This window comes from Nesoenas mayeri, assembly GCF_963082525.1.
Source record: "Nesoenas mayeri genome assembly, chromosome: 13".
NCBI lineage: Eukaryota > Metazoa > Chordata > Aves > Columbiformes > Columbidae > Nesoenas > Nesoenas mayeri.
The window spans coordinates 13602612-13627637 of NC_137550.1; the positions used below are offsets into that span (position 1 = coordinate 13602612).

A 25026-nucleotide genomic window follows, 5' to 3' on the forward strand; every position below is an offset into this window, starting at 1 on the left:
AAAGCACAGAGCTGGGTCTGCTCAGAAAGCCATTAAAATGAGGGACATTGCAGGGACAGAGATTGCTATTAAAGAGGCCCTTTATGAAAACAGACACATTAAATTAGAAAAAAAAAAGAAACAAACAGGGTACGGCACATGTTGCAGACAGTCTGCCTCATTCTCTTTTGGTAAATGTTAAACCAGTGATTTCCCCTCAGTACTTTGTCTATCTTTAATGCCTATGCGAGTCCCATAAAATGCGAGTAATCAAAATCCCAGGAGAAAATATAGTGTCTGCGAAACCCTTTGCAGCACTAGCGGGACACCTTGATGGCTGCAAGCCTGTTACTGCACCGTGATAAATCACCCAAAGGTGTTGCCCCCGTGGCCAGGATGAGATGCGATGAGCTTTGCCAGTGCTTGGGTGTGCTGGCATCATGGAGTGAGGCCTGGGACAGGTGAGGACACGTCAGGCTTGGCTAGGGATGCTCAGCCCACCATTAATGTGAGCAGCACATTGACACTCCAGCCACATTACTGTAGGGTCAGCAGCACCTGGTAGTGCATGGACATGTCCTTCTGCTGCAGGAGCTTGGCAGCAATGGGCACTGACAGCGAGCACAGTCTGTCCCAGCTCCCAGGGACCTCCAGAGACTCCTGCTGAAATATTTTCTGCAAAACTGGTTGATGTCAGGCTGTTTTGCAGGGGAGGTTTGGCTTTGATGAAGTTCTGCGGGAACCTCATCCAAGGTCTTTCCTGATGTTTCAGCTGCTTCTTGGGGTGAGCGGCTGTATGGATGAAAGCCCAGGCTGCAAGGACGCTTGCTTGATAATGTCCCTCATCCCTGCTTTAAAATATCCCAGGCTTGCTTGAGCTCTCTATGTCTCTTTCTTTCTACTGATTACTGTGGCACTGAATTTTTAGGATTGATTCCCTGCCCTCATAAAGGATTATTTATGTTGGTCACTTCTAAATATACCACCTGATGATTTATTGCCTTGTTTCAGTATTATGGGAGAGTTTAGAAGGCAAATCCCAAGCTATTTATAATTAATTGTGAGCCAATAATTAAATCTTTTCTCCTCATTTTCACATTCCCTTTTCCACACTCAAATTTACAGTCTCATAAAACTCTTCCCCGATTGCTGTGGGGAGATATTTTTTTCCTGGTTTTGCCCTTTTCGCAGCAGGTGAAATTATTATCACCCATCGCATAAGTGTGGGAAAAAGATGATGAAGCAGCTCGTTAATTTTCTCCATGGTTTTAGCAAGGCCGAGCAGCGCTGGCTGCCATCTCTCATCCCTGCTCAGTCTGTCAGGCATCTAACAAATCCTTTCCAAAGGTAAAAACCCTACAGGTAGTAGCTCGAATAAGGATATTTTGGATGTTATGAGAAATGGAGAGCTGGCCTGACTCACCTGGGACCTCTGGGGTTAGTGAAATGAGACCAGTTTTTACAATTAATTAGAAAATAATAGGGATGTTTCCCCACTGATTTCTTTCAGTGAGTATAATAGGATTTTTTTAATGCCCATTTCAAATAAATTTTTCCACTTAAGCCAGGCACCCAGTGAAAACGGTATGGTAAAAACTGATCATGTTTGAAAAGTATATTAACTTCCAGGTGAATGTTTATAATTTTTAAAGGCTAGCTTCTGGAAAAAAGCCAATTCTCCACCCTGCCTGGATATTGTTTTATGGCAATTTACCATCAAAACTTAGCAACCAACATTTTTCCTGAAACTCTTGCAGGCTTTTCTGCCCATTTATGCTCCTATCATTTATGATTTTCCACTACTCAGTCCTCAAGAGTTAGTATTAAGCCCTAAATAGCAAAGGGGCAAGCATCACAGACAGTGAAATAAAAAGCTATGAAAAAGAGAGAGAAAGAGATGGGAAGGCAAATACAAAAACGAGACCAAAAACTGCATCCCCCATATATCTGAATCCAACAGAAAAAGGTGAATTCATCCATAATATCAGACATAAAACAGGACATTTAAGTCTGTTAAAATGACCAAAGGAGCTGGAGAGGCCAGGAGGGATGGAGATGTCTAACCACCTACCAACACACCGTGCAGGTCTTCAGGAAAGCGCAGAGAAGCCGATGGGGAGCAGGCAGCGGTGTCGATGGAGCCTCCCTGGGAGCCGGGAAGGCCTGCAGGACACACCGGACAAAGGCAACATCGTCAGGGTAAGGAGCTGAGGTTTTCCAAAGGGTTTCCATGTCCCGTGGGGGCTGTTCCGATGCTGCAACCCACCCCAAGGTCCTTTCACTGTGCCACGGGTGTCAAACTCATTTTCGCCGGAGGCCACATCAGCCTTGTGGTTGCCTTCAAAGAGCCGAATGTGATTCCAGGACTATTTATACAGTCCTAAAATTACATTTATTCAGTTCTGTTTTAAAAGGTCAATATAACCGAAATCAAACAGATTTAAGTCTTGCATTTTTGAATGCTAGATTTGGTTTTAGTTAACAAAAGCAAATACATGTAATTATCTACTAAATGTGAAACTGGTTTTGAGAGCAATGGGAAAGTAAAAGGCTTTCAGAACAGAATCAGAAATGGTGCGTGGCTTCTTTCCACTCCGTGGCAACTCAACAGCACGTTTCACCATTTTCAACAACATTAGTGGAAACTCAACAGTTTCCACTCAATAACTGCAGTTACATATTAACTAAAAAGGAATAAAACATTCAGGTGCTCTTTTGCAACCTTTAGCTTTTTTTGATACTTCTTTCCTCATCCTCCAAACTGTTACACATGAACACAACTTCTAATCAGAAACACCGTAGAAATTACAGCATGCTACTCCTCCACACTTCACTTGAGCAACTGGAAATATTCCTGTTAGCACGAGCAGAAGAGGGAGACCCTGGCATCACGTAATAATGCAATATAAATATATAAATATAAATATAATATATAAATAATGCAATATAAAATTATACATATCTCAGAGAAAAACAAATAAAGAGAACAACGTTATTTCAAAAACTGTGCTGTGGCCTCTTCTCCAAAGTCCATTTGTTCTGTGCACAGAGAAATCCCAAAAGGTGTTTTCTCTAACCATAACGTTATTGCAATGACAATCCTGCAATGCAGGGGTGTCAAACTCATTCGAACACCGTCCTCCTGCAGCACCACGCATGTCACACGCTGCACAGTGACCAGCGCTGGCAGGAGCCTGGGGACAAGGAATTTGACACTGCCGCCGGGTGGAAACAAAGTGCCAGGACAGATAAAACAAAGAGGGGGCTGGATCCAGCCCACGGGCCCTGCGTTTGACACCTGTGATCTATGCTGTGTACCTGGGGCAGGAGCAGAGATGCTCTGTACTGCTGACCTGGCTTAGATGTCACTTCAGGTGGACATGGACATCTACTCTGCTGTCTTCAATGTGTGCTAGAAGGGGCCTCTAACATGCCTGATGGTCTTTAAGCAGATGTTAGAACAGGTGCTGAGAGAGCTACAACCCCTTTGCACCGCGGAGCAGCAGTTCATTGAGGAATTCTTCCAGCTAAGCCGGGATGCTGCAGACCTGCAGGTAAGCGTGAGGACTATGTCCACTCCAGTCCTATTAACACGTCCCCCCTCCAGCTTGATAAAAGCCCCAACAGACACAGTGAGGTGGCTACTCACCTCTATCAGATACCTGAGGTGTCCTGGGCTCTTGTCCTCTAGCAACTGTCAGTGGTGTTGGTAGTGGGGGAGCTTAAGACGTGATGATAGAGAATTGAATTGCACTTAACTGATAGCTCCAACAGGAGCATTAAACACAGGACTCCAATATGAGGCAGAAGAAATGAAACCCAGGTCTCAAGTTTTCCTCTCTGAGGGAGGGCAGAAATAATTTCCATCCCATTCTTTCTTTCAGGCATCTGCCTCTAAGGAAGCAGAGAGCACGGCATCTCCAGAGGACCCTCCTTGCGCCAAGCCTCGAAGCCAGTACGTGGGTGGTGAGGTAGAGCTGGCTGCTCTGAGGGGGCATGGTCTGGAGTGTCCTACAGAAACTGCCTGAGGAAATGGTAGATGGAATTTTTTTCCACTCTTGGCCACCCTGGTGTCAGCTCAGTGATCTGTTTGCATCCTGGATCACAGAAACAGGAGGCATTGCAGCTGGGTGTGCAGAGAGGCTGAGCAGAGCCTGCTGGTTCTGTCTCTCCCCAGCACAGTGGTTCTGCTTCAGGGTGGGCCAGAAGGTGAGGTTTACGTTTCACAGAAAAGCCTATCTTTTGATCAGTTTTGTTTCCTTGTTAGCAATGTAATAAAGATATACTATGAAACAATAATCTTATAAAAAATATCAGCATAAAAACACTGAAATTTTTCATTTGGCTGGCAAAACAGGACATTTCAATATCTTTCCACAAGCTGAGACAGTGAAGAGTTGAAGGATGAAGCAAGTATACTGTGATACAGAAGGCTTTGGTTATTTCTTTAGCTTTGCCCTGGCCTCTGCAGCCACAGGGCCAGTGGCCAGTGCCCTTCTCCATTTAATTACTTACTTTTTTTTTCCCCAAGACTAGAAGAACCTACGACCCATCTACTTAGTGAGATCTTTAGTTGCCTGGAACCAGAGCTGAGAGGATTCGTAGATGTCTGCAATAAGGTCCACCCATTCGGCTGTCTGCAGGTCCTGGTTGCCTTGAATGATTCCATCTTTGAGCTGTGGGGCTCTTCCTCAGCTCTGCCCTCATCCTTCCTCAACACTGTCCTGGGCAACATGCTGCTCCTGGCCAAGAGCAGCTTCAACAAATACATTGTGAGTGTCAGCAAGAGTAAGAACAAGTAGACCTGAGTGATCTCTGACTCCCTCCAGAATCTTCTAGGCTTCTAACATGATCTTCATTGAAGGCAGTAGAAGTTTATATAAGGCAGGGATCTGGCTTTTTGGTTTTGGGAGGACTAGACCCTCACTACATCAATGACTCTGTCTATGTGAGGGAGGTGGGGTAAGTGTCACCTGTGTCTCCTCTTACCAGGATGGTCAAACCAAAGGTTTTTGCCCCATATACGGTACTGGGAGGTTGTATGTGTCATGGCACCACGTCAGATGGCTGGAGCCAAGCTCTCCTATTCTCCTGCTGTCACAGCAGGACATGCTCCAGGACCAAGCAGCAGGGAGGGGAGTGTGGGGCGGTTGAGAACCCATCAGAATTGGTCAAAAAACCTGGTCCTGTGCCCACTGAGGTCAAGGGAAGCCACATGTTGACAATAACCATGTTTGTGCCAAGACCTGAAGCAGCAAATCTGCTCATAAACCAGCATGAGAAGTGCAAGAAGTGGCAGTGGTGAACACCCCTGCTCCAGGAGCTGTAAGTGTCTGTGTGGGGAAATTGCAGCAAAGAACCACACAGCCTGAGAGACCAGGTACATCAGCTCCAGGAGAGCATCGAGCACAGCTTCATATCCAGCCTCAAACAAAGAAACTCATGTGTCTTCCCATGGAAGATATTGTAAATGGAGAAAGTGGTACACATAACTGATTACTTTGCTTGTTTTATGGCCTGTGCCTTAGTCCACTGTAAAATGAGACTGGCATCATGTCAGATCTGAGAGTGCCGTCTCTTTTGTGTTGTTGCCAGGGGAGCTTGTGCAAAGAGATTGAGGAGGCAAAGGTGCCCAGCAAGATGAAAGGTGGGATCCTGACCGCTGTGATCCACTTTGAGGAGTTTGTGAACTTCTCGGAGGAGGTGTTCAGGACAGTTCGGCGGAGAGGGGAGCTGGACAAAGCACATCTCAGGCTGGCCAGCAGCGTCTTCAGCAGCAGTGAGTACAAAGTGGCAACTGGATGCATCACTCAGATAAAGGCATAGCTGCAGCTTCAGGAGTTACTGTCAAACAGCCGACCCACCAGAGAGGGGATGTGTAGGTTACCTGCCCCCTGGGCACTGCCTGGGGCTGAAACTGCCTTCACTGTGCCTGGGACTCCCAGACAAATTCAGAGAGCCTGGCATGCCAGGTGCATGGTGTCTGCCACACCAGCATGGTCCTGGTTGTGACATGGCTGAGACATGTGCTTAGCTTTGAATCTAATGTCAATCTGTCCTTTTCCACTATGGAGGGAATAGCTCCTCACTACAGATCAGATTCCCAAGCTCAGAGGTCTTGGGAGCAGTAGCAGCCAAAGAGCAACTTTCCCCCAAAGCACCAAGGTACATTGGTAGGGAGAGAGGGGTTGGGAGAGCAAGGCAGGTATTACAGCCTTCAGTAGATCCTTGTGTTGTCCCAGCTGGTGCCTACAGCTCTCTGTCAGTGGAGATATCCTGATTCCCAGCCTGGAGAGGACATGAGGGGCTGCAGAAGGAACAAGTCCAAGCCCTCAAACCACAGATCATGAGGTGGTGTAGAGAGGCAGCTCCCACCCGTGGATGGGCCTGGAGTGACCCACTGAATAGCAGCTCTTAACAGCCCCTTCCAGGCTCCAGCAATGTTTACAGCAAAGCAGGTGAGATAGCAAATCAATCTAACGAACAGGGATCAGTATTTGTGTTGCAGATAGTTTCTCCCTCTGGTAATGGAAGAAGTCAGACGGTTCAAATGAGACAGCCTAATGACATGTTCACCACCATGAGCTAGAAGGGGCCTCTCTGTTGTGCAAGCACAATGAGCTACTCAAGCTCTCGCCCTCTCCAGACCAGCTGGCAAGTGGCTGGCAGCGTGGTGACCCATGGCTCTGTTTGGCAGGCCAAGTGTGTGCCATGCGGACGTGCTGCTCCAGCACCCAGCTCAGAAACAGGTCTGGACATGGATGTTTGGTTAAACAGTTATTAAATGTCATGACTCCAAAGCTCTGCAAGGAAAGGTGGTTGAAAAGCACAACAACTGGTGATGATGCTCATCTGAGCTCTTGGTTAAACTCTCAACTGGTGACCAAACTGTATCTCATATCCCTTCTGACTCACCCTGCAGGGTCTTCTCCCCACACCTGATTTGTTCATTTCTTTTAAGTCAACAGTCTGTCCTCAGCAAACCTGAAGGTGAACACAGATATGGTCATGATGGAAAATTTCTACCATATTCACTGCTTCCTATGCCAAAAGAAGATCCACTGCTTGGAGGCTAAGAAGATAGAAGCCAAGCAAAGGTATAGTGAGCACATGGAGAAATATGTCATCAAGTACCTGGGCCAGCCACTGGAGAAGCTCAACGTGAGTATGGGTTAAACTGACCCTCACCTGGGTCTCAAAGGGCAACAACACTTCCCAAAATTATTAATTAGCCGGTGTTCAAATCCAAACCACCCCCACCCCAATCCAGTCTGGGATTATGTTAGTGTGTTGTCACACCCCCAATGTTCTCACACGTTCTCTGACCACATGGAGCACAGCCCCAACAAGACCCGGGCTCAGTAGCATCAGATGCTGGTACCAGTTCTGCAGCTCCCTGCAGTGTCATGAGGGCCTGTTCAGACCCTGCTCTGGATTGCGTGCCTGAGTCTGGCAGATGCTGGTTTCTTTTTGCACGGCTGCCTGGACTAATAAGTCTAACACAGCTTCACTTTTCCCAAGCGGCTGCTTCGTTAACTGAGCTAAGAGCATCCAGCTTTGCTACCTTAAACTGGCCTCCCTCATCTCCCAGAGACGGTGGCTGCTCCCGAGACCTCTCCTCGCTCTGCTCCTTCTCTCTTCTCACTGGCCTAAAATGCCTCACAGATTGAGATCAGATTAAATTATTTATAGGGCCTGTTACTTTCAATCTGTTTCCAGTCTTTGCTGTCAAACATCTTGTAGGTTTGACTGGAAGACCAGCTGTGTTAATGGCTTCAAATCCTTCCTCTGTGAGGGAAAGTATAATTTCTTTGCTCACAACAAAGCAAAGCAAGTAACCTGTGAGGATACTTGGATTGCATTTTGCTCAGGGATTTTGAGAATCCTGACATGGCCTCCTCTAGCAGACCACATAGCCCTTCAGATCCGAGCAAATTTCATTAACATCAAGAGAGGTTGCCAAGGGGCCTAAGTAATGTAGGAGCCCATTTCTGTCTCTGAAAACAACTTATACATTTAGGTTTCAGCCCTGACACAGGCATCCACCATAGGGCAGCTCATCAGTGAATGTCTCCTTGCCTTTCCAGCACTTCTTTGAAGGGGTGAAGGCCCGTGTGGCTCAAGGGGTGAAAGAAGAAGAGGTCAGCTTTCAGCTGGCCTACAGCAAGCAAGAGCTGAGGAAGGTCATTGAAAAATACCCAGGCAAGGAAGTAAAAAGAGCCCTTGAAAACCTCTACAGGAAAATCCACAAGTATCTCTCCCCAGAGGAAAATCTTTTACCGGTAATTGGAGTGTGATCTAGGTGTAGTACTACGAGGCTTTTCAGGGTTCAGGACTGCAAAGTATGTATAGATGTCAAGGGCTAATGAAGGGAGCTGATGATCTGCTTTTCCGCAGGTGGTGTGGCATGCTATGGAGCAGGAGTTCATACGTCAGTACCAGGAGTTTGAGGATCTGATCCAGCGCTGTTACACGGGGTCAGGGATTGCCATGGAATTCACCATGGAGGACTTGCTGAGCTACTTCAACTCTATCACTCTGTCCAATATGTAGAGGCAACCCTCTCTGGAAGATGAGAGCAGCTCGGAACCCTTGGCTGCAGCTACACCTTTAAGGAGCTACACTCAAAACCCTTCCCAAGCTGAAGTCTGACATATGGGGCTTCCATCCTGAACTTAATGCTGAAGTGCCTCTAATTTGTCAGTCTTGAGCTAGGTCTCCCTTGGAGAAGTGGAGTTCTCAAACCCAAACCACGGCTTCTCCACTCCAATAAACCATTATGCAGCCAGTAAAAAAAACTTCCCAAACCCCAAATTTCTATCAAATTGAGTGCTGTTGCTGTACCTTTCTAGCAGACCGCTTCCCAGTGCAACTGAACAGTGAAAGCCATCATCTCTCCAGGAATTGACTCCTTTTCATCTGCTCTTAGATTTCACAGTGAACCTGTGCTAAAACAAAAGGCTTATAACACATCGAGGCACCCAGATGTGTGTAGTGTTACTATAGCCAGGTATCAGAACATGCACCACCAGCTCACCCACAGAGACAGATGAGAGTTCAGAGTTATTAGTATAAAAGGTTTTAGTGGTTTTAGCTCAGAAAGGATTTACTTACATGTAAGCTGGAGTGGAGCAAATGCTACAGTTATAGATATCCAAACTGGTCTCTTGGGGATATTCCTGTTCTTATTTCATTTTCTTATGAACGTCCTATAGCAACTTACAATTCACCAATACATTTTTATTGTTGAACATATGGCCTGTGTATTTTTTGATGATAATCATGAGGCTAACATACTGTCCATTATAAACTTCTCTCAAAAAAGCCCCTGAAGATTCTGAACTCTTTGATTCAGTACAAAATAACTATCAGGCCTATAGTGATGACACAGGGTCCAGGACCAGGATATCAATCTATAAGCTGAAGACCAGATCAGCAGTATTGTCAGCCAGGTAGAAGCACATCTGGGACTAGGCTAGAGACCAGCACCCGTACACCAAAACTCAGGCATGAAGTGAAAGCCCTGAGAAGAGCTTAAATATGTTCCATGGAGGTTGGTGGAAGCCTCCAGGTGAGGCTCATCAAGGCTATTAAAGGCCAATTAGTGCCCTCAAAGCCCTGTTAGGCATCAGTGGTAATGATCCTCTTACCAATGCCTGTGGGACCAACTTTGTGAGTCTTAGTAAACAAAATACACTAGGATTCTTCCCTAGAAACCAAGGTTTGGGAGGTTCACTTGCTGCTTGTCCCTCTGCCTGCCAGCCCCACTGTGTAGATACTGAGCCTCTTGACCTGGAGAGGACAGCAAGAATCACCATGCCAGTCAGCTCCTGCATGTCTTGTGAAATCGGGGCAGACAGACAGACAAACGCTGACAGTCTCCTTCAAGTGAGGCTGCAGCACGAGCTGAGCACCTCTCAGTCCTTCTTGCCCCACTCTGGACCAGCTGGCATGAAGCTGCTGCAGAGCCCACAGGAGCGGGCTGAAAACTGTGTTTCAAGAATAAATGTGGTCTGTTTTCTATAATTGCCCTCAGGGCAGACTTATGAGCCTCTTTCCCCATTCAGAGCCTTGGCGTACTCTTATTTTCTGTTGTTTTGTGTTGAGACCAGTGGCAGTTCCCTCACTGGATGACTCTTAAGGGACACCCGCCATGCTGGGGAGGAACAGCCTTTTGCTGAGCTCCTGCTGTGGGATTTCCAACCCAGCTCTGCCTTCTCCAGCGTGAATGAACTTACAGTGACCTTCAAGACAAAGAAGGCACAAGGGTGGTGTTGGATGTCCCGGGATTAGCCTGTCTAACCTACTTTCTAGCTGATAGTAGATGGTAACCAATGAAGTAGCTTTGGGGGAAATTCTGTGGGCCAACTTGTACAATCAGGGAAGAAAAGTCCAAAAAGTATGTACATAAAGGGTACAGGGAGTTTGACTACTCTCTCCCACAGCAACCCACAGATGTCCTTTCTCTACATTTGAGGCAAAAAAAACACAAACATTTTCAGCTCTTGCCACATACCAGAAATTCTGGTTTTGTTTGGTGTTTTGCTGTACACAGTGAAATGTGGGCAGTTTGGGTGGAAAAGGTCTACGGAGAATGATTTTAACACAGAATGTCCTGTGCCTTTAACCACTTGCCTGGCAGCTTTTCCACAGCCTGAAATACTTAATGCTTTGTAACTAACTGTGCAGAGAGATTTAGACCTTTCAAAACTCCATTTTGTTTTCAACAGATTTGGTTTTTGTAGAGGAAGAAAAAGCAAATCTCAAACTCTGCCTTGGGCCACAGACAATTCCCTTGGACACATCTACAGGAAGAGGTGTCCAAAAATGTGCCCAAAACTGTGCACATCACCCTGAGCCTCCTTTGCTATTGCTCCTTGCTACACGTTGCCTGTTAGCTTGTCACTTACAGCTCATCCATCTCTTACCAGTTAGCGGGAGGCTGCAGTGCTCCCAGAGACAGCAAGTGCCTCACAGGGCAATAAGACATCAACAATTTGCATGATAGAAAATAAACTTGGAGGCAAAGAGGTGAATGAGCGCATTGCCCACTGCCAGGGAGTCTGTTGCAGCTGCTTCTCCAGCTCCTCTGCTCCAGGGATACACTTCTTAACTGTAAGTCACCCCAGTCTGAGCACCAAGCACAACTGTGTATTATAATAAAACACATTAACACAGCTGCCCCTTGCAAAGGGAGACATATGTGGCTAAAATATCCAGACTCTTTTTTTCCGGGCTTTTTCAAGCAACACTGTGTATTTGCACTTTCGGGTCCTTTGAGTCAAGGTACAACCTCTGCGGGGAGCAGTGCCCAGAGCTCCTGTTTCTAATCTTGTTGATCCTTCCCCCCATGCTCCCATAAAGCTGCTGCTCGCACAGCTCGGCTCCAGGCAGCAGGAGAAGGACAGTCATCGGGGAACTGTCAGGCACCAGCTTGCACAGCTGTTAGTCCTATCCTGCAGATACTCAAACAATTTTTGCCGTCTGATTCCCTTGTGGTTGTTTTCTCACGTGAGACGGGAGGGCTCTATTGGCAAGGTTTGCTAGCCTGGAGCTGCAGCCGCAGGCTGTGACATGAGGACTCTGCAACTCGGGAACGTGGAAATCTCCCCAGGTGGAAAGGACTTTGCAAAGGGATGGAGTCCGGCTTGCTCGGAGGTGAGGTTGTTAAACACAAACGCCACCTGCAGCAAGGAGGAGCAGTGACTTTCTGCTGCCCCTCTTCACAGCTTCCCCCATAACTGGTGCAGTCACCGGGCACACTGGAGTCCCAGCTCGGGCTTGGGGACAATGGGGTCCTGCTCCAAGCAAGCTCCTCTGGCTGCACTGAGCAATGAGCGAACTGTCTGGTTTCATGCTGACCTCACTCCTGTGTCAGCAGGGCTTTGAAACCTCTCCTTGCCAGCCGTTCCCACGCTGCAGAAGGGCAATGCCAGAGGATATGAACCCAGCATGAGAGAAAACACAAAGGCTCACTGTAAACCCAGGCTACTGAGTCCCCCGTACCCTCATGCTGCATCTCCTTGAACCTCTGGCATCAGCCTCACCCTCTGGCCTGTGACGACTTCCAGCACTTTGAAGGCAAATGACAAGGCCAAAGGGGGCTGGTGTTGTGAGCTATTTTTCTGATTTGTGCCATTTTCTGCTGCATTATTGTTGAGGTGGTTTATTTTCCACTTCTTTTCCCAAGAGGCAGCAGGAGTGTTAGGCTTCCCTTGCATGTCACCTGCCAAGGGTCTCAGAAGTGTGAATTGTCATTTGCATCAGGATTTGGTGCTTTTTATGAGCAAGAAGTAAATGTATCTAAGTAGTGAGCTGTTACTGATTTGAAGGAAACTTGAATCCATTTATCATTGATGCACTTATCACAACTCTCCTAGTTTCAGCATCCAGGTTTTCTGAATGTAAAATCCAACAAACCCCAAATGAAACAAAAACTTCACAGCCTCCCAAAAATATCCTTAAGACCACCAGGGCCAGATCCATTTTCTTTTCACAGGTGAGTGCAAAGGTGCTCCCAGGCTCTGAGGAACACCAGAAGATCTGCTGCCATGGAGTTCAGCCTGAGCCTGCTTTACATGTGTGTGATGATCAGGGGTCTGGGGATCATCAGAGGGCCATTGCAGTCACTGGAGCAGGACCATCAGGGATCCTGCTCTGGTGTGGATGGGGCTGAAGTGAAGTGGAGACATGACAAGTAGGTCACCAGGATATCTGCAGCACTTTTAATTTGCCTAAAACTGATCTTCCCCTGCCAAGCCACCATGTCACATTGGCCATGTGCCCCTCAGCTCAGTCCCATGTTGGTGGCAAGTTCTCATCCTCTTGGTGCTGGTCAGGGCCACAGTCTCTTTCTTATGGTCCATGATCCTTGTTTTATATCTGCATTATATAGGCACCAGAAAGGATTTTTGTCCCCTTCCTGCAAGATAATGACACAGTGCCTTTCCATGGGTGTACTGTTGCCTTCTTCTTCCAGGAACATTCTCCAGAGACATTTCCTACTGCACTGCCAGGGCACAGCTCATCTTCACACTCTGTCTTTGCTTCATCTGCATGAGTGTCCACACCTGGGCATGAAGAAAGTTGGGAGGACACCAGAGGGAGTTGGAGGGAAGGATCACACATATGGTCCATCCTTGGTGCACGCAGGTTTTTGTGCACTGGGAGCTCAGCATCTTGGTGACATCAGCCCTCAGCAAGGTCACCTAGCTGGACCTCCAGATCGGGCCCAATCCAGGGGTTCTGTCATGCTCAAGTCCCACCAGAGCAAAGCAGGGGACTCTTCCAGGGAGGAGAATTTATTGCTTCTGTACTTGTGCCACCTGCAGGCCAAAAGAAAACTTGTATAATCTCCATTCACGGTTCAGTTCACAGCTGCCTGGACCATTTCTCTGGGCAGCTGGACACTCCTAAACTTCACGTTCTGTGGTTTTCCACACTAGCTCCCAGCCATAAGATGTCCTGGAATGAGGAGTGTATGAATCCACCCCCATGTTTCATCCAGCATCTGGACCACCTTGTGTTGATTGTGAAGAGCATTGAGGACACTGTGGCCTTTTATTCCAAAGTCCTGGGCACAGAAGTGGTGACTTTCAAGGTAACATTGGAGGACAGGCTAAACTTGGGTCTAGGGGAGCTGGAACTGCAGCTCTGGCTAGTGACTGATCCTTGTGGTTCTCTGCTAGGATATCTGGGGCACCTCCTTGGGGTAGGGATGGTAGGACCAGCACAAGCTGCAGGCCATCAGGCTTTGACTTTCAACAGAATCAAGCTGAGCCAGAGGAAAATCCAAACCATGTTTCAGAAGAAGTCAAAGTAACCAAAGAAAAGGGAAAAGTTCTGTGGAAAACAATTTCTAGGACTGAAGGAGGAGAACCCTCGAACCTACACATCCCCTAAAGATGTCTGGCAGGCTCTTGTTTTGATATTTCTGTTGGCAAATAGAGGAAGAGGTGGTTAATATTTTCAGAACAGTCCAAACTCATTTCCAGCCTAAGCTTCAGGCCACTTGTCCTGTTCTGGGTGTACACACGGCACCTTTTTATCTTCCAAGCTTATGTCCTTCTCTCCTGCCACATCAAGTCTCTTAAAAGCAGTTGCACTCATATCCCAAGGCTACAGTGAGCCTCAGTTTGTTCTTCAGACAGGCACGGATGGCAAATGAGTGTCCTGCATATCCATGGGGTCTCAGCTGCCATACGAACCTGTAGAAATCTCCTTGAGAGTCTGCAAAGAAAAGAGATGCCAAAACCTCCTTCCTCACCCTCTTCCCATCGCCTCATATTTGTTCCCACTGCAGTGTCACCCTCTGCATTATTTGTGTGGCTGCCCTACAGGCAGGATGGAGAATGCCCCAAACTAAAAACTTATATCCATTATGGTTTGGAAATCGCTGCATGTGGTTGTAGGACTTTCTTGGGTCATTCCACATTCCCAGGGATGTCATGGGACACTTGGAGTGGCCAGTTCTTGTCTTTGGGTTGCCACAGCAAGAGCCCAGAGTTTGCAGGACTACAGGCAGGTCCCCAGGACTTTTAGGACTACACAGGTGAGTGGGTGCTGAAGACTTTCAACCCTTTAAGTCTCATTGCACTTTGGTTCTTTTCTTTGGGGACAGGGAAATTGCAAAGCTTTACATTTTGGCAATCAGAAGTTTAACCTACGTGAGGCTGGGAAGGAGTTTGAAACCAAGGCTTGGTGCTCAGTCCCTGGCTCTGCAGACATCTGCCCTATCACACAGGTGCCCCTGGACAAGCTGTTGAATCATCTGAAGGTGTGGAAGGTGTAGAGTGTGCACAGGGCAGTGTGACCTGAGAAGGCATGAAGCCAGAGCCTCCCAAGTGACACTTTTAGAGTCTGTGTCTTGGGGAATGTCAGAATTTTCTAATCCAACAGCTCATGTTCTCAAGCCTGATGGGGAAGAGTGCACAACGCTCTGATAAGTCTACCACAAGCATTAAAACCCTGCCCTTATGTGTCTTCCCAGGCCTGTGGGGTGATCATTGAAGAAGGTCCCATGGCCAGAAGTGATGCCATGTGTCCAATAATGTCAATCTGCTTCTGAGATCCCAATGAGAATCTGATCGAGGTTTCTAGGTACAGCACAGACGTGACTGCAGTCGACAGAGGGGAACCCTAACCACAACCATACTCCATGTTCCCACAGGATAAAGGATGCAGAAGTCAGGCTTTCAATGGCCCATTTCAGGTTCAAGCTTTTATTTTGCAAACCTAGGACAAGTCTTAAATCCCAGCCATAAAAGTAGGGCTGCATGAACCCTGAGAGCTTTCCCAAGGCAGCCTGCTCAGCTCTCATCCCTGGATGTGAATCCTACTTTTATAAATCACCATCAATGGAGACTTCATGACCTTCTTGGAAAATCTGTCCTGCTGCTGCTCCACTACTCTTTTTTTTGGGGACATTTTTCCTAATGTCTGCCACCCCTTTTGCTGCAGTTGAAGCCTCTCATTTTTACATTGTCCTCCATGAACACAAAGAACTTGTCATTCCTCTTTTCTTAAAAGTCACTTTTACACACCTGAAAATTTCTGTCTCCATTCTCTGTCTGGCTGCTTGGCCTGAGTCAGGATGGCCGGCACCAGTGGCTCTCACACCAAGCCAGCGGTTTAAATCCAGCTGTGACTGTTGAAATTCAGTTCCCACCTGGAAACTTGGCCTCAGTGTCTGACAAAAAAAGTGCTCCTGAGGCTGGAGCTCTGTGCCTCATGCTCAGCTCTGCATAAATAGTTATAAGGTTCCTGTCAACCGGGATGGGAAAAAGCAGAGATGTCCTGCATGGCATGGAGGGAGGCAGGACTCATCCCCACCTGGAGGAGTGGGCATCTACAGCAGCAGAGTCCACTCTGACTCCAACCGATTGCACCCAGTTACTTGTGAGATGCTCCTAAGTTTTCTTCTTGCTTTAATAGCTTAAAAAGCAACCCTTCAGTTATTTAAAAAGCATAAAACAATAAAGAAGGACTTGGGTATTTTAAGGAGAGCAGTTCCCCAGCTGGCCACACTGAGGTAGCAACGTCATCACGACGGAAATAGCGCTGGATGGCAGAGAGGACTTTTCTGACCTCTACAGTAAAAATCCTCTCTAAAATTGAAATAATCTGTAAATTGTGCTATCTTTTTTTTTCTGCTGCTGTTTCGTGGAAAATCCAAAATTTTCTGTGTTGTGGAAAAATGCGAAGCCCTAAAAAATTCACCACTTCAGACTATAATAAAAGCTTGTGCCTGGGGTGGCTGAGGGGTGAAACCTCCTTTCAGCTTGAGTTGAACCAATTGTTGGAACTTAAAGACAAGAGCTGCCATGGGACACAGTCACAGAACTTCATAGCCTTTGTCTTGTGAACAGACCCCAGGGAGGGGATGCCCAGGGAGGGAACCCAAGGGAAGGACATCCAGGGAGGGACCTCAGAGAAGGACCTCCAGGAAAGGAACACCAAGAAGGGACCTCCAGGGAGGGACCCCAGGGAAGGAACCCTGGACAGGACGCCCCGGGAAGGAACCCCAGACAGGACCCCCAGGGAGGGACCCCAGGAAAGTAACCCCAGGGAAGGAACCCCCAGGAGGGACCCCAGGGAAGGAACCCCAGGAAAGGATCCCCGAGGAGAGCCCCCTCAGGGGGGACCCCGAGGAAAGGAACCCTCGAGAGGGACTCCGGGGAAGGAGCTCCAGGGAGGGAACCCCAGGAAGAGAACTCCAGGGAAGGAACCACCTGTGAAGGAACCCCAGGGAGGGAACCCCAGGAGGGACTCTAGGGAATGAACCCCCTGAAGGGACCTCCATGGAGGGACGCCCAAGAAAGGAACCCCAGGGAAGGAACCCCAGGGAGGGTCCCCCGTGAGGGACCCCAGGGAAGGACCTCCAGGGAGAGAACCCCAGGAAAGGAACCCCCAGAAGGGACCCCCAGGGAGGGAACTCCGAAGAAGGACCCCCAGGAAGGGCCCCCAGGGAAGGAAAACCAGGAAAGGACTCCCTGGGAGAACTCCCTCGCGAGGGACCCCCAGGAAAGGAACCCCTGGCAGGGACCCCCGGCCCGGCCGCGGCTGCTCTCCATGGTGCTGAGGGCCCGCGGTTCCATCCAGACCCACTACAGAGCACCACGGGTGGGTCCTGCCCACGGGAGAGGGTCAATGCCCAGGAGTTTAGAAGGCTGACGGCAGCCTCCTGCTCCTGCCAGCCCTGCCTCAGCTTTTCCCGCTCTCTGCTGCCCACGGCTTCTCCCTGGCCAGGAGCTGGTTCCAGCGGAGCCCTATTAATTTCTGGCGTGGGTTGTAGTTGTTGATGGATTGCTGACATAGATCCTGCTTGCCTCTTCACTGCAAGTGTGCATTCAGTCACTGGGCTTGCTACTGTAAATATGTTTGTGGAGAAAGCTTTCCTTTTCTTAATTTTAAGTGTCATTTATCTTGGAACAGCTGTAGAAAGAAGGACAGTGGCTCTTTTCTTACTCAGCCTGAGAGCAGAAATTAGGGACTTCGGTGGCACCATATTAGTCGCTGAATACCCTCAGTGTCACACAAGCTGATCGACAGTTTTCACAGGCCATTTTTTTCCTTGGGTCTTGTAAGGCCTTGTTTCCCTTGCCAGTGGTTTGGGCCTCCTAATTACTTAAGGATATGAAACATTTGCTGTTTGAAACTGGAAATAACTGTTAAGACATTTTCCTGGGCTGGGATACTGGAGGTATTTTCAGGGTCCTAGGCTTTTAGAGGAAATGCCATGAATGAAAAAAATCTCAGGTATGCCTTCAGCTCTTAGATGTTCTGGAAAAGCCACTTACTGCTTCAACTGATAAGGGGCCAAATAAAAGTTGGACCCTACCAGCCTTCCTGTGCTTTCCCTTCTTAATTTTACATGTCATCTGCTGAAAGGCATCAAGATTGCAACTGATGGGACAACCAAGACATGAATGAGGATTTCCAGATCTCAGGGACAAAATGTTCTCACCATGACAAACAAACTGCAGAGCTCAATGTAAATATATTATCCCAGAGAAATCACTGGCCACAGGCCAACCTCCTAGCTGGCCCTGTACTAGCCACTGCAGGGTTCCCCATCTATTGGAAGAGCCTCTGTATTGCATATGTTCAGATTAAAACTCAAAACCTGAAGGTCTACATAATGTAGCATTAAATCTTTATGCAGAAAATGAATTTATTTCAGTTCTTTATTGAGAAAGATTCAGTGTGAATACACTAGACAGTAGGAGCAAGTGGATTAACAGGTGGGCAAACGGCTTTGCTCTGGCTGGGAAGTTCTCTGCATAGACCACTACCAGCAAGCTAAAAAGGAACCAGCCCACATTCCTTCTCGCCTGTCTAGTACCACCTTGGTCCCCCTTGCAGAAGCCACCCCTGACTTCTGCAATAGATTCTATACCTATATCATGATCCTATTGGAAACAATCATTTGGATCAGCAATCACAGCATTTGTATAATGTGCAAAGGAATATTGCATAGTTCTCCATCTCATTTTTCAGAACAGACTCAAGGTAAGAAAGCCTTTCAGTGAATGGCTACTCAGGAGCAAAAGTACCGATTTCATGCCAGTTGGAAAGATGAGTTAAGAATTGAGTCTCGGTAAGCTTTCCCTCCTCTCAGGGGAAAGAAATAGGAATTGATGTGAGTCACAGCATGTAAGTGCCCAAGTCACCATCCAGAGGTGCCTGTCTCCACATGGACTATAGAGAACACCTCCGTTGAGCCAGCTCTGAAGAGGTGCCTGGGTGACCTGCGCAAAGCCAGGAGGGATGATGTGGCACAGCCCTGGGATGGGCAGGGTTCACCTCGAAGGAGGCACAGGGTGTAGGTGTAGGACTCCTGTGGGGTTCCTCACCTATCAATTGCCTTTCATTAGAAAAGCTATACAGGTTTTAAGGGTGCTTGAACCATCCCTTGTACACGGAGAAGTGACCAACACTTCCCAAGTGAAATGGGAGGCTTTTACTGGAAAAAAAACCCAACCCAACCCAAACCAAAACAAAACAAACACCTCTGCCTGAGAGTCTTGCAGGCAGGGTTGTTTACAGTAACTGATAGATTTTTCATCTGGCCAGCATGACTAACTAACCGTGATCTGAAAAGTGCCCAGAAGAGCAGTAAGAAAAGCACACATTTTGCAGCTGAACTTCCTCTTCATCCCAGACTCAGCAGTCAGGCATTCTGTACAGAAATAACTTCAAATGCAGCTTTGAAAAATATCCAAACCCAGTACCTTCTGGGGAACTGGCTTCCAGGTGGTACCCCAGGATTCTCACAGATTTCCATGGCATTTTTTTTGTATTTGTGTATTTTGTGTATCTGTGTATTTTGTGTATCTGTGTGCTAATTACTGACACAGACGCACCTCCTGCCTCGTGGGCTCTTTTGATATTAAGGCGTCTACTTTGACTTCAAGGGGTGGAAAGTTTCTTCGCACTGGAAATCAATAGTTAAAGCACCAATGAAGAAAGAAATCAGAGTTTCACTGGGACAAGTCCCTTATCAAAAAACAACTTGCTGTTCCCTCACAGGCTGCTGGCCAGCTGGGAACTATCTGACAGTTTCTCCAGGTTGTCCACCATAGTGATGATGGTTTCTATTTTTTCTTCTGGAAGCACATGAGAAGCATTGGATCGAAACTTCTTCAGGAGCGATTCTTTACTCAGAGGCTTCCTCCAGTGCCCATAGAAAGTGTCACATTTGCCTGTCAGGACATCCCCACTGTGCAGGAGCAGTGCCACCTCCCCGTACATCTTGTCAAAGTTGGCCACATTATCTTCAGGGTGCTCCACCACCACTTTGTCCAGCAGCTCCCTCAGCTCCTGCCGGTGAATGCTGCTCTCTGAGAAGGAGCTGAGACCCACTTCACCATCCAACAGGGCTGTACAGGCATTAAACTGGAAGGAATGTCTGGCCTGGTGTTCAGAGCTGGGGAAAGGCCGGTTGATGTACTTTGACACTGGGATCTTCAGCACAATGGTGCGGATCAAAGAAGGAGAGAAGGACCCTGCATAGTTGATGAAGAGGTTCCGGACAGACAAGGCGGCATCCACCACCCAGTGCATTCCCAGGTGGGCTGGGAAGCGCTTGAAGGCAATATCCTGCTTCTCCAAGAGGAACTCATGGTGGTCGTTTGGTGTGGACAGTGGTGTGGGCTGATAGACACCATAGAAAGCACTGAATCCAGAGCAACCAGGGATGTCATCCAGAATTAAGGGGTTAGCCTCCATCCCTCGGGCAGCCAGCAGTGCTGCTTCGAGGCCCAGGCGGGTGGCATTTCCAATATGCAATGGCTTGGCTTGGGTGGCAGCGTTTGCCATAGGTGCCCCTGCAAGCGATGCAGCAATGCCCAAAGCATGTGTGCACTGGGCCATGCTGAGAGAGAGCAGTTTTGCAGTGGCCGCAGCACTGCCCATGGTGCCAACCACTGAGGGAGGGTGGAACCTGAAGGGAAAATTGCAGATATGAGCATCCCTGTCTGCTTGGGAAAGGGAGCACCCATGCACCTCACCTATCAGACCTGCCAGTGAGCCTGGAAATGAACTGCCAAGTCAGCCAGGGGAAATCCCTCACGGCTCTGGTGCAGGTGGGATTCATCTAACTCAAAATTTAGCCATCTAAAAACTAAGTGTCTCTTTGAAACTTAATTTGAGAAAACAGAGTGAGCTCAACAAGTCCAGAAATCAATTCTATTTTTTCTCTAAGAGTAGGCAGCAAGACTTGTTTCCATAAAGCCAAATTTTCTGCCCCCAGACAAATAAGGTGGCCTCACACAACACATCCAAGGGTAACAGTTTCCGGTTGATGCCATCTCCTGGACCAGACCAGGGCACTGCCTGGTGAACAGCAGTTGGCGCAGGCAGAAGTTGTGCTGGCTACTATGCCCACACTTCAGCTGTCTGTATGGCTGTGGATCACTGCCCGTTCTATGCCCCTGCCCTGTTTATTTTAGATGGCAAAACTGTAGACTCAGTGGTAGTCCTCTTGATGGTTATTTTTGAGGCAAGATCACTGAAGGTCACCAAATGCAAAACAGTTAAGTGGTACCTCATCAGCCTTGGCAGAACTGGCCTTTGTCTCTCAGCAGGGTTTTACCCTGATTCTGAGTTCAGCCAAAGTTAAACCAACATTTTGAAACCCTGAGTAAGCCTGTTAACAGACTGCCCCTCTTCCTATTCAGTGAAGAAAAGGAGGTTTACCTTTTGGGAATGTTGTGAGTCTCGGTGGAGAAATGCATGAGCCTTCCTTGTACTTCCAGGCCCACATTAAATGCCAGCAGAAAATCCATGCCATTGGGTTTGGTACTTGGAGGTAGCATCTGGGAAGTTGCCAGAAGGGCTGGCAGGACAGCCCCTGATGGGTGAGTAGCAGGATGCCAGGTATCATCAAAGTCCATGGAGTGAGTCTGATGGGGAAATGGAGATAAAGACATGCGGATGTGGGGGGCTGGGAGCTGAGAGGGCTGGGGGTCCTTGCTGATATTGCTGAGGCTGCCTCTGTAATAACATCCACCCAGTCACCCAGTGGTCCCCATGGTGGCCGTTTGGTCCCTCTAAAAGCAATGTGCAAGGCTGCAGAGGAGCCCATGACTTCTTGTCCCTCATTACCCCTCCCAGGCACCAGTCTGCTTCCTGTAATACTAACTAGTATCTTAGAAGGCATTACAAAGCAGAGCTTCTCCTGGAAGAGCTTGCCTTACCGCAACTCCATTGGCGAATGCAGCCAGTGTTGGAGAGAGCTTTACACCTGGCTTGCCATAGACAGAGCTCACGGCAACTGAAGAATACAGCTCCTGCGAAAGGGAGGGAAACCCAGGTGAGGATGCCGAGTGAAGCAGGGACTGTGTGGTGCCACAACACCCCTGTACTGCGAGGCAAAAGTCCTGCGTCAGCCATAAAATAAGAGCTTGGTGGTGGTGTCAGGGTGGAGACCACATAACTACATGAAATACGGGGCTGTTCCTACCCGGCAGTACTGCAGAGCAATATCAAACACATGCGTCGTGCTGCCCACGAGGCCAACCCCAATGCTGTCAAGGATCATCCTCTTGCTCCTGTGACGGACAGTCTTGGACAAGTGCTCGGGCCGAACTGCATGGATGAAGGAGGCAAAGCTGCTGGTCACGGTCTCCTCCGGAGCGCTCCTGGCGACCACTGCAGCACCAAGAGAGAGGGGAGGGGGTAAAGACACATGTGGGCCATGTGCTGACATCTCACAAGTCTTCACTTTCTGGTCTCACTGAATTTATTGAAGGACAAAGGCAGCTGGAGAGTGCAAGATACGCCCAGCATGTCCCTTGTGGCTACATCCAGCCCTACAGATTTGGGAGGTGATATACAGCCTCCCTGTGCTGTCCCAGGCTTTGAGCCCTTCCCTGAGAATGACATTTGGGCCCAGAGTCACCTGCTGTGGCTTCAGGCACTTGGCCAAGTCTAAGAGAGGAGCACCATTGCTCCAGGCTCCCTCTATAGACAGTGGAGAGATGCTCCTAGCGAGGGGACTGGCATCTTCTCTGAGGAAAGGTGTCATTTCACCTTCATCACCAGCACAAGGAGCACAAGTTGAGCAGGCTGGTGTGAATCCTGTCCCTTTCCATGGGTTTTCAAGGGTCCACAACACACCCAGTCTCCTGCCCTGCAAGGACTGCTCTGTGCGCCTCTGGGGTGGCTTCAAGAAGGTTAAAGTAAAGCAGTTTCAGGGCTTAGCATGTCCTCTCACCCTGGGCTTCAAGCAACCATCTTTTGGGGTGTTGATACAAATTATGTCCCTTTATTTGGAGAAAGGGCAGAGTGGATGTCCTGCTACGTTACCAGTGTTGCCCTGTTGGGAGTGGATCGCATAAAAAACAAACTTCTTATAGCTTCTATTATTTTTCAGCAAGCAGGACTAGACGCAAAGTCTGGGTTTATCCAGAAGTCTGGTCCTAAAAGGCACTGAGGTGTCTTGATTCAACCAGCAAAGCTCTTAAGCCCTTTGCACTCAAAAAAAAACCAAACCAAACCAAAACGAAACCAAAAAAATCCCGCCTTTGTGTGTTCTTTCATAGTTGAGCTCAGGATTTCAAAGGATCCAGTCTACATTTCAGAAGAGGATTAAACCAGAAGATCTCCTGAGCTTGATGTTTGAAGGAAAATTTTTCCTGTCTCTGAAAGACATGGAGCTTCCCAAGGCAAAATCCATGCCTGTATTTATGAACTGTAAGATAGAGCTGAGCAGATAGCACAAACTAGTGGTGCTTTTGGTTGTGGAAGTCACCATTTCCAAATCTTTGAGTTGTCAAAATTCTGTGGGAAATGTCCAATTTGAGGCCATTGTACTTTTTAGTGACAAATTGCTTTGTTTTGATTGATGTATAATTCATTTAATTATAATTATTATGACCCCCTTATAATTTATGATATAATTTTGAGAGTGCACGTGAAAGTAGAAAAACTATCAAATGCCACATAGCTAACATCTGCATGATAGTGAATCCATATATATATATATGTATACTCTTACATGTGTATGTGAGGCGTACATATGCACAACCACACAGGTAAAAGATGGAATTAATGTCTAAAGGAAACTAATCACATGAAAAAGTCAAGATGAGTGAAGCAAGAAAATAAAAGTATTTTGCTTCAGGCTTACAGGAAACATCATCAAAATCAGCGGGTACATATGACACTTCATTTTTTAAACAGGAAATATCCCAATTAAAAAAAACGACCGTTCCCTAATTTCACTAGCTTGTATTCATTCTTAAATGTCATGCCTACTGACTCACAGTTTGCTTGCAAATGTATTTGGGCTCACCTAGAGCCTAGGAGTCTAAAACCACTTGTAAAAACAGCTGAGAATGTCATCACTGCTGTGACTCACTGAAACAAAATTCACCCCTTGCAGCGGCTCTGTGAAATATATTGCTATAGGAATCTGTAACACTCAGCAGAAACCTTCTACTGACAAAAATCCACATCCTCCCTGTGTTCTCTGAGAGCATCTTCAGTCTATGACAAACGAAAGCAGCAACGCCCTCAAGGAGAAGGAAACAGTGAAGCCAAACAAGACCGGAGAGTCTGGAGGAAAATCTGCTCGAATCACATTACAGCCATAAAGTTTTGATTGCTTCCTTCCCGTTATCAAACGCTCTTTGTCACTTCAGTAGAAAGTAATTTTTTTTAAACCCTTTATTTAAAGACATTTATCACATCGGTGTTTTTGTCCTGGTACGGCAGCTGTGCTGCGTAACTTGATTAAAAAAAAAAAAATACCCAGTCTAATAAGCTTGTCCAAGAGCAAATAAATCTGTGTGGATTATTATTATTTCTCTTGTTCTCAAGTACTCATTAAGTAACAGCCATTTTACTTATTGTGTTAATCACACATTCTAAAATCAGTTAATAGACAAACTTATAATAGACCAAGAGGCTGCACAGCGAAAGTTCTGCTTAATTTGTCTGAAGCAGAGAAGCTGTAGACATGCAGCCCTGGTGAAGACAACACACTGGCTGTGAGACATAGAGAGTTATCCGTGAATCCCTTCAAGCAAGATCAGATGTAATAAAGAATGACAAACAGAGGAGTTAAGAATCTGAGCAATCCGATGACAACTACAACTTAAATATCTTACATTTATGGTCAAAGTGTAAGAATTTGGAAAGGCTGGTTCTAAATCAGTGCAGGACTAACAGTCAACATTTTTACCACCTGTTAGTTTTTCCTTGTTCTTTAGCAGCCGAGGGCAATAATCGTCACAAGACCCCCCAAGCTTGCTTTGTTTCCCAAGAATTTGAGCTGTTTATCTCAATGCCCAGCACTTTTTTTTTAAAGTAATTACATTATTATTTTGGGATGCTCTTTGAAAAAAGCACAGGGAATGCTGTTCTGCAGAGAGATACAAACCATGAGCAGCAGTTTTGTGAACTTGCCGGGAGCTTGCCAAGAACTTCTGGTATTTCTAGAGTAAAGACAGAGAAAGAGCATTTGTCACCTAAGCTGCTTGAACTTTTTCAGAGCAGTTTTACTGGTTGTGCCTATAACATGGCATTGTAAGGCACTCAGAG

General features: G+C 47.3%; 2 protein-coding genes and 1 pseudogene across 3 annotated transcripts in view; 2 read left to right on the forward strand and 1 right to left on the reverse strand.

Annotated features, from left to right (window-relative positions):
• LOC308045531 (exocyst complex component 1-like) overlaps nt 1–8532 on the forward strand; it is a gene marked incomplete at both ends in the record, with an annotated part of 29285 nt that extends 20753 nt beyond the window's left edge. The window contains 8 exons of the mRNA XM_080352849.1: nt 2066–2178; nt 3429–3539; nt 3864–3934; nt 4511–4751; nt 5575–5758; nt 6941–7140; nt 8067–8261; nt 8377–8532. Coding sequence (XP_080208975.1) covers nt 2066–2178; nt 3429–3539; nt 3864–3934; nt 4511–4751; nt 5575–5758; nt 6941–7140; nt 8067–8261; nt 8377–8532 — 1271 coding nt within the window. The remainder of the gene's footprint in view (nt 1–2065; nt 2179–3428; nt 3540–3863; nt 3935–4510; nt 4752–5574; nt 5759–6940; nt 7141–8066; nt 8262–8376) is intronic.
• Nucleotides 8533–13438: 4906 nt separating this feature from the next.
• GLOD5 (glyoxalase domain containing 5) lies at nt 13439–15121 on the forward strand (the record flags this gene model as incomplete). The annotated part of the gene is given in 4 exon segments (XM_080352740.1): nt 13439–13579; nt 14600–14755; nt 14969–15043; nt 15047–15121. Coding segments are annotated over 4 exon segments (447 nt in total).
• Nucleotides 15122–19503: 4382 nt separating this feature from the next.
• LOC308045455 (cis-aconitate decarboxylase-like) lies at nt 19504–23939 on the reverse strand (annotated as a pseudogene). The gene is made up of 5 exons: nt 23777–23939; nt 21944–22131; nt 21678–21770; nt 21178–21383; nt 19504–20422 (listed from the first exon to the last, which is right to left on the reverse strand). The product of its transcript is annotated as a cis-aconitate decarboxylase-like (transcript).
• Between the last annotated feature and the right edge of the window lie 1087 nt (nt 23940–25026).